Source organism: Sceloporus occidentalis, unplaced genomic scaffold (genome assembly GCF_023333645.1).
Source record: "Sceloporus occidentalis isolate IW3139 unplaced genomic scaffold, rSceOcc1.0.p SCAF_13, whole genome shotgun sequence".
In the NCBI taxonomy this organism is placed as follows: domain Eukaryota; kingdom Metazoa; phylum Chordata; class Lepidosauria; order Squamata; family Phrynosomatidae; genus Sceloporus; species Sceloporus occidentalis.
Window position 1 is genome coordinate 10,956,368 of NW_028316993.1, and position 12,537 is coordinate 10,968,904.

At 55.4% G+C, this 12,537-nt stretch overlaps 1 protein-coding gene across 1 annotated transcript; it reads right to left on the reverse strand.

Annotated features, from left to right (window-relative positions):
- On the reverse strand, positions 1-9,498 carry ZC3H12A (zinc finger CCCH-type containing 12A). The gene is made up of 5 exons (XM_089478769.1): positions 8,756-9,498; positions 4,761-4,900; positions 3,840-4,074; positions 3,124-3,230; positions 1-2,633 (listed from the first exon to the last, which is right to left on the reverse strand). The coding sequence occupies exons 1-5, from the start codon at positions 9,319-9,321 to the stop codon at positions 1,612-1,614; spliced, it is 2,070 nt and encodes a 689-aa protein (XP_089334895.1). The 5' UTR covers positions 9,322-9,498; the 3' UTR covers positions 1-1,611.
- Positions 9,499-12,537: the final 3,039 nt, after the last annotated feature.

Genomic DNA, 12,537 nt, shown 5'->3' on the forward strand with positions numbered 1-12,537 from the left:
ATAGAGCCTTTTATTTGTGCAAAACAGTCAGTTACTGCTTTAGAAAGAGATTTTTTTTAAAAAAGTTAATAATTATTAATGTTGCACATGCATTTAGCACTTTCCGAGGAGTGAAACATTCCAGCTAATTGTTCTTTTTTGCAAAGTTAGCTTTCAGTGCTAGGAGAGCCATTCTGAGCAGGGCAGAATAGTGGAAAACCAGCACCACCAAGGGAATGCCTTGTCAAAAACATACCATCCCTTTACAAACCTTTCTCTCCTCGAAGGTACAAAATGTGCAAAAGTCATTTAAGATTAAACTACTACTTATCATTAAGAAGCATTTTGCTTACTAACATGAAAACATCACAGCTGTGTGATGCATCATCTTGACTAGGCACATGTGGTTTTATATTTTTTCCTTACCGGTCCGAGTGGTCTCTGCAGCACACGGTGCTAAGCGTGGCGGATCTGTCCCCTTGGACAATGGCGGAGGGAAGACCCTGGGGTCACCCCTGGCCCTTCCCACTGCCACCGTCCCCCTGGAGACCCTTGCCTTACAGCCACGCGACGGACCTCTTAAAAGAGAATACATAATACGTATACAGGAGGATACAATATGCATCAACAGGATCAATTGCTCCTGGCCTGCGAGCGAATCACGCACTTATTATTACAACAAAGAGGGCAGGAACCAGTGTCAATTGTTACAGATTCATTACCGAAAGGCTCTAGAACCGTTAACACCGGACTTACCAGTCATCATGACTGAGCCATTTAAGAGGAGTACAAACTACATACAGTTTTCCTCTCTCTTTGCAAATCGAAAGAGAGAGAGAGAGAGAGAGAGAGAGAGAGAGAGAGACCCCTTCCTACAGCCCTGCATGGAGTGGATTGGGTTACGGAGAGGCACAGTTGGGCTACCAAGGGAGCAGCTCCTGTCCCCCCCCCCCATGCAAAGAGAGGAGGGCAGCAAAGGGTCCTCCTCAGCTGCAGAGGGCAGGAGTGGCAGGGAGGACCCTGTTTCTGGAACCAAAGCCACCTTGGTAAGAAGGACAACTTTAAACAGGCAGGGGATGCTTTGCCAAAACCTTGCCACCCTCCTCCCTGGCATCATTTCCAGGGCTGCCCCCCAGAGATATTGGGGAGCCCCAACCTTTGGGATCACTGCGGCCCCATCCAAAGAGAAAGAGCGGCCTGGGAAGAAGGGCCAAGATGCTCTTGTTGTGGAGACCGAAGGTGACTTTATGTTGATGGGGTTATGCCTACCCCCGTAAGTGGGTTTGATATTGCACAACCTAATGTACAACCAAATCTGCGTGTGTGAAAATGTGCAGCGCACAACACACGCCTGCATGCAGAAGTGGATAGACACAACTCCACTTCTGCAACTTTGGAGGGAACGTAGAGGTTTTGCTTCTGCAAGAGGGAGCCAGTAGCAGGATTCTGGCTGAGGGCCCATGTGTTTCCAGGCCACTTTTGTCCTTCCTCAGCCCCCAGGAGCCTGCCCCCTCTCCCACCCCCCACGCCATCAACAGGAGAAGAGAGGCTCCTGCCCGCTGTGAAAAATGCCACCTGGGTCCCTGGGAAGGCCATTTGCATGGGGAACACGAGGCTCCCGGCCTCTGCACTTCACACTCTGGGGTTCTGCGACTTGTAGGTGAGGATTTCGGCCGCCAGCTGCTGTGGGTCCAGGAGGTGTGGGAAGCGGCGCATGACTGCGTCCACCAGATGAGGGTGGAAGATCCCACAGAGCTTGACGTGGACCTTTGCTCGCTCCTCAGCAAAGCGGTCTGGGGCAGGCCAGGGGCAAGAGGGAGGGTTTTCGCCATAGGCCACCTGTGGGGCCCTCAGTAGGTCTTGGTGGGCTCTGGGTGCAGGCTGGTAGGCTGGCTCTGACCAGTACTTCCGCATCGAGGCCATAGAAGAGTCTGCGGGTATGGCGTACCCGGAAAAGGAGTGGGGTGGAGGAGCCTGGCCTGAGGGTAACTCTGGACCGTACGGCAAGAAGCCGGCGCTGGAGGCCGAGAGGGGCCGGTGGTAGTCCTGGGGCTGGTAGGGGTGGTAGCTGCCGGACTCGGGGCCAAAGGAGTGCTGGTAGCTGGGCCCTGGGCCCCGGTAACTGCCCACTGCTGGTGGCTCCTGGTGGGAGTAGTGGCTGTGAGGTGCTGAAGGGCCTCCTGGCCACATTTCGGACAGCTGGCCCTCCAGGGAGCCAAGTCCAGAGTCGAGGCGGTCCTGAGAGACACAGGCCAGGGAGTCCATACAGGGAGAGGCCGGAGGTGGTTGGTACCAATCCGGAGGCCGGTACTGGCCACTGCTGCTGCTGCCCTTCTTGCCAGTGGGGCTGCCCATGGGAGGTACACTGCCCGCCACTTTGGGCAAGTGGGGCTGGCTATCTCCAAGCCTGCCTTTACGAGTTGAGCTTCTCTTCTCAGCCAAGAGGGTCTTTTGCAAGGGGAGCTTCTCACTGCCCTCGGGGGCCAGGGACTCCCCCTGAGGGGGCCGACGGCTCATCCTCTCCTCTTTGGGGGCACTCCGGGTGGGAGAGAGCCTGGCATTGGCACGGAGCTCATCTGCAACGGAGCGCTGGACCTGATTAAGCCGCTCTGGGTGGTAGAACTTGCACTTGATGCCATAGGTGCACTTCTTGCCTACAGAGAGAACCGAGGGGGGGGGGGCAATGTTATCTATGGGGATTTTCCAGTTTGGGGAACAATGCTGAGAAGGCCTAGCTGCATTCTGGCCACTGCTGACCCCATGCAACACCCGGATGGGATGGAGAGCGGGGAAGGGGTGGGCAATGCCAGCAGGTCCAGGAGCCTGTGTTCTGCCAGCCTTTGGGGGTAACACAGACTGGCAAGAATGCCAATGACCCCAACAACACCCAAAATGTAGCCAGGCATTCACTTATGGTTTTAAGAAATGAGTATTTGCAGTACAGGGACGGATGGCTACAATGTACTGCAAAGTATTCTGCCGTCCAAGTAGATAGCACAACCTGGTGACACAGAATCATTGAGACTTAGAGCTGGGGAGGGTCTGCAAGGGCTGTCTCACCAACTGCCTGCCATGCAGGACCAACATGCCAGCTCTATCCCTACAAGGAAATGGAGGGATTCCAAGGGGTCCAGACAGCCTCACCATAGGGACACTGTTGCTTCTTGTGCTCGGGAGCCAACGGCTTCTTTCTCAGAAAGTTGTCCAGGCTGGGTCCATGGCGCCCGAGAGGGTCATCAGGAGGCATGAACCTGGAAGGAGACAGAAAGCATTCCTATCAAGGACAGCATCCTTTGCAGACCACAACGGCCCTCTTACTCCCAGCACTGCCCCTGCCCTATAGATGCAGTGGCAGTAGGTTTTTTTTGGAGGGGTGTGTGTGCTTATGCTCAGAGGCTGTGTGTGTGATGCCCATCCTTGGGGCAAAGGAGGTGCAGTGGGGTTTTGCTTTCCTTCATGGGGTATAGGGAAGTTGGCTCCTTGGTCCACAGAGTCTCCTCACTAGGTGTCTGTGGGCAAGTAGGTTTATGGGGCTACCAAACTGGTGGGAGCCAGACCCCTTTGCTTCTGCATTGAGCTAAGAACTGGCAAGCAGCAGCACCCAGAATGCAAAATCCTATTTTAAAATGTGAGTTGTGGTACATGGCTGCCAGTAGAATTCATTCCATATTCTCTACTGAGAATCTAGTTATTCTTATGGGAGTGACTGCTGATCAGGGACCCATTTAATACTAGGTGTGCCTGGCTCAGGGCCTTCTCCTTTCTCTGTGAGGAAGTGGGGCTCCCCCAACTCTTCTTCTCCGGGACCCTTGACCAGGCCAAGCCTTCCTCCCCAGCCCAATAGTCATTGCGGGACGCACTTGTCATTGACAAAGGAATACATCAGCAGGCGCTCCTCAATGAACTTCTTCCACTCGGGCCGCTCCGTCTGCAGGTCCCGGTAGGTGTCATTGGAAACCACGATGCCGTCTGACTCGTAGGCCAGTTTGACAATGAAGCGGTCATCGTAGCAGACCACCCGTTTGCCCCCGACCCGCCGGGAAGGCGTGAAGACGATGATCTTCCTCCTCTCCAGGTCAAAGAGGATGTCCTGGTCTGCAAGAAGAGGAGGCAACAGCCAGGTCACCCACCCCTCTACTGCAGTGCTCAAGACACATTTGCATTTTTTTAAAAAAAAGAATGCATGTCTTCTATCTATGCAAGAATGAATGGATGAGCAAAGAACACTGTTACTCCCCCAGGCTGGAAGTGGCAGTGGTGGCCGGGGAGACATCCGCACACGCACCTGACCTAGATAAGTCCTCAGCATTTCCTTCCGCACTCTGCCAAATGCAAAGCCTGCCCTCCCTGCACCCTCTGCCTCCGCCAAGATGCCACACAGAGTGACACAGCTTTGTTTCCTCTACACTTCTAGCTTTTCTCCCATCTCTGGATAAGCAATGCCAAGCCCACCCACCCCCTGAATCCAAACTGGCGAGACTTGCTAAAAATACAACACAGAATTCTCAATCCAGGGAAAGATTTACCAAAGAGGCAATATTTGCTTTTAGAAAATCAAAAGGAAATGTTCACAGCAACCTAAGGAGGACTTTCCCAGTACTGGGAGTGAGGGGGTTTCCCTGGCCAAAGGTCCTGAAGGTGTGCCTCCCCCGTGCCCTGTGGGTCTCATCACCAGAGCGCCACTGAAGAGGTCCCCCTGGTGTCCACTCACAGTGTATAGGTGCTACTGCTGCAGGACTGAGGCCTCCTTTGCAGTGCTAGCACCTGCTTCAGTGCCTTACCTGCAATGGGCACATCAGGCCTCGGGTGCTCTTTCCTCCAGGACGGCACGAAGACGGTGATGTCCATGTGTCCTCGATCAAGGAACCAGTTCACTGCCAGCAGGATGCCCCGGCAGGAGAAGACATCTTTGTCCCCGTGGCTGCAAAGAAAGGGATTGGGGGATGTCACAGTTTGAGTATGTTTGCCCTGGGAAGCCCTCAGACACAGGACAGGAAGGGACAACTTCACACTCCAGAGGAAGGGGCTGCACAACCCTTTGCAAGAGGGTTGGACTCAGGCCCACCCCAGTCCAGCACTTTAGTGCTAAACCCTCGTCCGCACATGGCCTTGCCCCCAAGGGAGTCTAAAATGCAGGCAGCTCAGTTGTCTTACAACAGTTTCTAGCACTTTTAAAATCTCTACCAGCATCAGGTCTTTTGTAAAGCTAATGGGTCTTAAAGGCCAATTTACCATGTAATTTTGGATTATAATTGGATTAAGGCTAGTAATACGCCTTTGCTGGAAAATCCAGCTGCCCTTCAGCTAAACTGGGGAAGGGGAGGGGGTGGGGTGTCAGATGATGACATGGATGCCCTCTCATCCAAACTTTGGGGGATTTGACGCAGCAACTGCTCGCGCACCTTGGCCCCAGATCCTTCCTCGGTGGCTCTTTGCCACCTCCTCCCTCCTCACCAAAAGCCTGACTTTGGTCAGATACCAGCCAATTGCTAGGAACTGTGGGGAGTGGGACAGGGTTTCCCCTCCGAGGATTTAGAGTTTCAGAAATCAGGTCGGAAATATGGTGCCTTCCGGGTATGTAGGCCTGTTTAGTCCATGGTAGCAGTCAATAAATACACACACTCTGTATGTGTGTGTGTTTTAAGTGCAGTTCCTCTGCACTGAGTTTTTGCAAAAGTAAACACCAGGAGCGTGCTTTCTGTGGGCTCCGAAAGGTCAGAGGTCAGGCACACCCAAGTGCCTGGGATACCCAGTCCTCCTTTTGCTGGAGAGAGCTCAGCCTCGCTGGGGAGAAAAAACTCCTCTCCGCTCCCCTTTTCTTCTCTTCCTGTTCCGATCAGCACAAGGCAGCCTGGCACTTAAGGTGCAGAGAAGGGAAGGCAGAGCTGGCCCGAAATGACCTCAACCTGAATGAGTTGCCAAGGGAATTCCTGCCCCTCCCTCCCAGCTACAAAAAGGAAAACAACCCTCTTTGCAGGTGGGACGCTCTGTTCCTGCCTGCATGGTGTTCATCACAGGGAAGGAATCTGCCGCGCCCAGGACAGGCCTTCCCTCCCGGTGCTTGGGGCGAAATGTGTTCCTGCACGGACGCAGCAGATTTTGGAACCTGCTTTGGAATTGGTCACAACAGGCGAAGAATGAGAACAACACCTGAGCATGTGCAGAGTGTGCTTTTCCTTCTCCTGCCTCCCAGCATCTAAAATTGAACATGAAGGACATCTGTGGCAGTGACTCTCAGGCTGCACAGAGGCAATACTCCTGGAACGCCGGAGGCACAGGATTGTGACTGGGAGGGACATAGCGCCACAAATGCCACCTCTGAGCATCACTTGCCGCTGGTGGCCCAAAAGTGTTCCCAAATGCAGAACCAAACTGACTTCTCAAAATGCCTGCAACTCCATGTGCAAAAGCCCAGTAAAAGACACAGAAGAAAGGGGGAAACTACACTTTTCTGGAAAATTTAGAAAATGTAAGAATGATGGCATATTTGAAAGACAAATAAGATGTTAATGGCCATATGTTAACCTATTTGCCTCTCCCGATTATTTCCAAAAGGTATGTAACAGAAAGAGTTTGATGAAAGATTATGAACAGTGCATGATTTCCTTGCAGTGCCTGGCCTTCTTTCCTCTTTTTAGTTCCTTTCTCAGGGACACTTTTGAAGCCTGGCTGACCACAAGAAACTTTGCTCATACCAACCTTTTTGTAATACTATTTCCTTCCCCTCCTCCTCAATTTGCAAAACCAAAGAGGTTCCTTACAGTTCCGGATGTTGTAACACCATTTGTAACAAAAAAACCCAACATGTTTAAAAGTAGCGTCTATTTGTTGTTATTGTCTACACTTTTAATATTTCAGAAAACCTATCCAGGGCCAAGTAGCAAAGGTACAATAACTTCCAAAACCCACAAAACAACTGAAATGTACAAAAATTCACGTTGCAAGCTTTACCTGACGATGAAGCCAGCGAAGCCTTGAAATCTTCCAACATGTATTATGTGCAAAACCCATATTGCTGTTTTGTGGATCTTGGATGCTACTGTACTTTCCATATTTCAAACACTACAATTTTATGCCAAACTAAACTGGAGGTAATGCATTTGATGCCCCTAAAGTAACAAAGTGATCTTCAATCGACAAAGGAGGGCTAAAACAGAATTTTACTAAAGCTGTCTGTCCCGCAAGAGCTTCAATATTTCCAGGAGTATGACACCTCTAACCAGAGCCAGCCGTCCCATGCGCCATGCGCCATGTGCTCCTTCCCCTGAACTCTCCAAACCCTCCTAAACTAGAACTTCCTGAAAGTGGAAAGTTGTGATTAAGAAATGCAAGACACCCAAGAGGTGAACTCAGCAACTGTCGAAACCCAAAGGCCCCATTCGTGCCGCCTCTCTCCTCCCCTTAACATTATTTGCATGCGCTTTCCCCAGAGAGTCCCTCTGCCATGGCTTGCTCAGAGGAGAGGCCTGTCTGCGCAGCAATGTGGCAACCACTGTGCCGACGAAGAAAGTTTCCCTTAGAAGGAAGTCTGGGCCTCCTTCCTCCCTATCCATCCAGCCCAGATTTGCATATCATCCTCATTATAATCATCATCATCATCATGGCTGCTGCTGCAAATGTCAATCCAGGGGAAGGAGGAGGGAGGCAGGAAGGCGGGGGCGGGAATCCCCTCCTGGGCCTGGAAGGGACACAGAATAACTAGAAAAGCCCAGACTGGGCCAGGAAGGGCAGCCTCTCCCCAGAAGCTGAAGGAAGGAAGGAAAGAGAGAGAGAGAGAGAGAAAGAAAGAAAGAAAGAAAGAAAGAAAGACTCTGCCTGCACTTCCCTGAGAGTCAAAGGCCTTCTTGGGTGGCTTTCCTTGGAGGACTCAGAATCCAGACCCTCCTCTTGCAAGGAGCCCACTTGGCCCCAGTCGTCCCAGGACCCCCTTCAACTGGTTTCATGGCCGAACTGGGGAGCCAAAACCTGGTCTCCAGAGTCAGAGTTCAACGCTCAAACCACTATGCCAGGCTGGCTCTCCCAATCTGTTCACTCATTTTAAACGGTCTGGAACCCAATGTCAGTTTTTGACACCAAATCCAGTTCAAATGATGTTTAGAAGCAATGAACAAGAGTGCTAAAAACATTCATTTCAAGCTCTCTCCCTTCTGCAGTGGCTCCGAAACTGGCCAAGGGGCAGAAGTGTCCCCACTCCGGCCACTAAGCTCAGGCCAGCTGACCCTTGCCCTTTGGCTCTGCCTGCCTTGACCACTGCAGGGTAGACCTGGACCCCCCTGTGCCCTTCCTTGGGCCTTGTCTCCTTATGGGGGGGGGGGGGGCTGCTAGTCACAAAGTTCCTGGGCACAAAGTTGGGCCTGGTGGGCGATGGGCATGGTCCCTCTCCATGCGCCAGAGGGACCTGGGGCAAGGAACCACACAGCTCTCTGCTTACTGCTGGATTGCAACTCCCAGCATTCCTGACTGCCATCTCCATGCTGTCCGGGGGCTGATGGGAGTTGCATTTCAGCACCAGACAGAGGGGGGCAACACAGGCTCAGCGCCTTTTGGGTCAGACATGTTGCAGCCTGTTACTTTTGCACTGCTAGGGGCCTTTCTTCAATGACTTGACTGTGATGTTTTGGGGGGGAGACCTGGCATCCTTTTCCTGTTGCAAAAGAAGAGGAGAAGCTTTTCCTGCTGCAAGGAGGCTTCCAAGGCTCCGGGGGAGGAAGGAGAAGACCCTGGGCAGCTTGGTGATGCTCAGGGGCACCCCCCCATCCCCTGCCCCCCAAAGTACCTCATGGCCACGTTGCTGCCGTCGATGACGACGGGACGGAGCTCCTCGGGGGCCGGGGCCTCCTGGCCGGCTTCCCTCTCCCGCCGCCGCCGGCCTTCCTCCTCCTCCTCCTCCTCCTCCTGCTGGCCTCCTTCTCCCTCTTGGCTGCCCTCGGCGGGGGCCTTTCCCGGGGGGCTTTCCCCCTGCTGCTGCTCCTCCTGCTCCTCCTTCCTCCTCCTCCTCCTCCTCCGCTGGCCCTCGGGGCCCTTGGCCTGGCCTCCCTGGGCCTCCTTCTTCTCCTTCTCGCCGGGGGCCCCTTGGCGGACCAGCTCCCCGAGGACCGTGTTGGTGTCGGCGGCCCAGCCGTGCTTCTGGAGGACGCCCTCCACCTCCCGCGCCGAGTAGCCCAGCTTCCGGAAAAAGTCCACCTTCAGCCGGGCCTCCTCCTCCTCCTCCTCCTCCTCTTCGCCTTCCTCCTCTTCGCCTTCCTCCTCCTCGGGGCCCGGAAGGCTCAGGTAGCCGCTCTCGAAGCCAGAGCCAGGCCCCTCCGCCGAGGCCAAGGACGGGCTGCCCAGCCTCCGCCGCATCCTCTTGGCCCTCTCCCTCAGCCCAGCAGGAGGAGGAGGAGGAGGGCCGGCCTCGCTCCCAGCCCAACTCTCCGGGCTCCTGCCTCCTTCCTCGGGGCCTCAGCGGGCGGCGGGGCGGCCAGGAGGAGCCGCCATGGGAGCTTGCCTCTGCCTCTGCCTGCTCCGGGGAGGCAGCCAGGGAGGGCGGCCCGGAGGCGGAGGAGCCACGAAGGGAAGAGCCCCGGGAAGCCCGGCCCCGCTCCCCGCCCCACCGGCAGCCCCCTCCTCCCTCCCTCCTTCCCTCCCTCTCCTTCCTTCCTCTTCCTCCCTCTCCTCCCTCCCTCCCTCCTTCCTCCCTCCTTCCCTCCCTCCTTCCTTCCTCTCCCTCCCTCTCCTCCCTCCCTCCCTCCCTCCTTCCTCCCTCCTTCCCTCCCTCCTTCCTCCCTCTCCCTCCCTCTCCTTCCTCCCTCCCTCCCTCTCCTTCCTTCCTTCCCCTCCCTCCCTCCCTCCCTCGCTCCCTCTCTCCCTCCCTCCCTCTCTCTCTTTCCTTCCTTCCTTCTTCCCTTCCCTCCCTCCCTCCCTCCCTCCCTCCCTCCCTCCCTCTCTTTCCATCCTTCCTTCCTCCCTCTCTTTCCTCCCTCCCTCCCTCCCTCCCTCCCTCCCTCCCTCTCTTTCCTTCCTTCCTTCCTCTCCCTCCCTCCCTCCCTCCCTCCCTCCCTCCCTCTCTTTCCTTCCTTCCTTCCTTCCTTCCTCTCCCTCCCTCCCTTCCTCCCTCCCTCTCTTTCCTTCCTTCCTTCCTCCCTCCCTCCCTCCCTCCCTCTCTTTCCTTCCTTCCTTCCTTCCTTCCTCTCCCTCCCTTCCTCCCTCCCTCCCTCCCTCCCTCCCTCCCTCCCTCCCTCTCTTTCCTTCCTTCCTTCCTTCCTTCCTTCCTTCCTTCCTCTCCCTCCCTTCCTCCCTCCCTCCCTCTCTTTCCTTCCTTCCTTCCTTCCTTCCTCTCCCTCCCTTCCTCCCTCCCTCCCTCTCTTTCCTCCCTCCCTCCCTCCCTCCCTCCCTCCCTCTCTTTCCTTCCTTCCTTCCTTCCTTCCTTCCTTCCTTCCTTCCTCTCCCTCCCTCCCTCCCTCCCTCCCTCTCTTTCCTTCCTTCCTTCCTTCCTTCCTCTCCCTCCCTCCCTTCCTCCCTCCCTCTCTTTCCTTCCTTCCTTCCTCCCTCCCTCCCTCCCTCCCTCTCTTTCCTTCCTTCCTTCCTTCCTCTCCCTCCCTCCCTCCCTCCCTCCCTCCCTCCCTCCCTCCCTCCCTCTCTTTCCTTCCTTCCTTCCTTCCTTCCTTCCTTCCTTCCTTCCTTCCTTCCTCTCCCTCCCTTCCTCCCTCCCTCCCTCTCTTTCCTTCCTTCCTTCCTTCCTTCCTCTCCCTCCCTTCCTCCCTCCCTCCCTCTCTTTCCTCCCTCCCTCCCTCCCTCCCTCCCTCCCTCCCTCCCTCTCTTTCCTTCCTTCCTTCCTTCCTTCCTTCCTTCCTTCCTTCCTTCCTTCCTCTCCCTCCCTCCCTCCCTCCCTCCCTCTCTTTCCTTCCTCCCTCCCTCCCTCCCTCACTCCGGGGTTCCGAACGAAGACTTTGCTCCAAACAAGAACCCCCGTTCCCCCCTTTTTCCGGGGCCTCCTTCCCCTCCTTCTTTGGCCCAAGAAAGAGGCGGAGGAGGGGGAGGCCAAGCCCCCCAGGTCAGCCCCAAAGGTGCCCCTCCTCCTCAGTCCCAGCCAGAACTGCAGCGTCTGGAGGCCAGAGCTGAGCAGGGAAGCAAGCGGATAAGGAGAGCAGGAATGGACCCAACCGGACGGAAAGGGCAGACTGGGAACATCCCGGAGGGGTCCTGAAGGGATCAGCAACCGAGGCCAAAGCCAGACTGAGCCATGGGCCCCTGGCTGCAGCCTTGGGGCCTCTCTCCCTGGTCCTGCTTGGAGAAGCCCCCACAGGCAGAGAAGGCACCCCCCCTTCAGGGCCTCTTGTGGGCCATTTGGGTCCAGCTGCCAACCCAGGCTGGCACAGGGGCAGCGGGGCCATTCTCTGGGCCAGGGCTCCTTCCAGCCCAGAGCCCCAGCCTTCCCTTCTGGGGTTTCCTCCCAGCCAGGCCCAACCAGGCCCAGCTTCAGGGCAGAACTGCAAGGGGAGCCCCATGGTCCTGGGCCTTGGGGGTCCTGGCTTGGCAGTGTCCTGGCCAGGGCTCAGGGCAGGGGTCTTGTGGCCAAAGCCAGTGCCCACCCTCCGGCCAGATAGTCCCACTGCTCCGCCAGGCTGGGAATATTTGGGGTCCCCACCGTCCTTTTAGGCTCCTTTCATGGAGTTGAATGTTTAGCTGTGCATGTTTGCCTTCAACTTGTCTCTGGAGGACTTAGGTGACCCCATGAATTTCATAGGTTTTTTTTTGGGGGGGGGGGCAATGAATTGTCAGAGGCGGGTTGCCTTTGCCTTCTTCTGAAGCACAGACTATAGCACTTGGTATTCCTTGTCTCCCCACCCGAGGACTAACCAAGCCTGACCCAGCTTAGCTTCCATGATCATTTAGGATCTGGTGCCATCTGGTCCTGATATATCAACTTTGGCCTCCAGGGCTGTGGGCCTTTTGTCCTCAACCAGAAGAGCATTATTGCACTCAGAGGCTTCACAGAATCCTAGTGTTGTAAGGGACCCCAAGGGCCATGCAGGAATACACAACCAAAATACTCCTGAGAGATGCCCACCCAACCTCTGCTTAGAGTCCTCCAAAAATGGAGAGCCCACCGCCTTCAAGTGCTTCCTGATATTTACATGGAATCTCCTTTCTTCTAAGCCCAATCCTTTGGCCCATGTCTCCTGGAGGAGCAGAAGACAAGCAGGCTCCATCTTCTACTCAACGTCCCTTCAAATGTTTACAGGGCTTGCTTGCTTTCCAGACCTTTGACCATCTTGGTCATCCTCCTTGGAAGAGATTTGCAGCTGAGCATGGGGACAAACCCCCCTTAAACTGAGCCTGAGGTCAAAGGGCCTTCGTGCTGAATGTCCCAGAGGTGGACAGGGAAGGTGGGCACCCAGAGAGGGAGCCTGGCCTTGCTGTTCCTTGGCAAAGGGGGCCCCAGAGGAATCCCCCATTCCTCCCTCTTTCCCTGCCTTGGGGCTGGCTGTGGGGGAGAATTCCTCTGGGAACACACCTGGCCTCTATGCAAATCCCTTTGTGCAACCTGGAAGATTTGCCTAAGCCAGGTACTTGCCC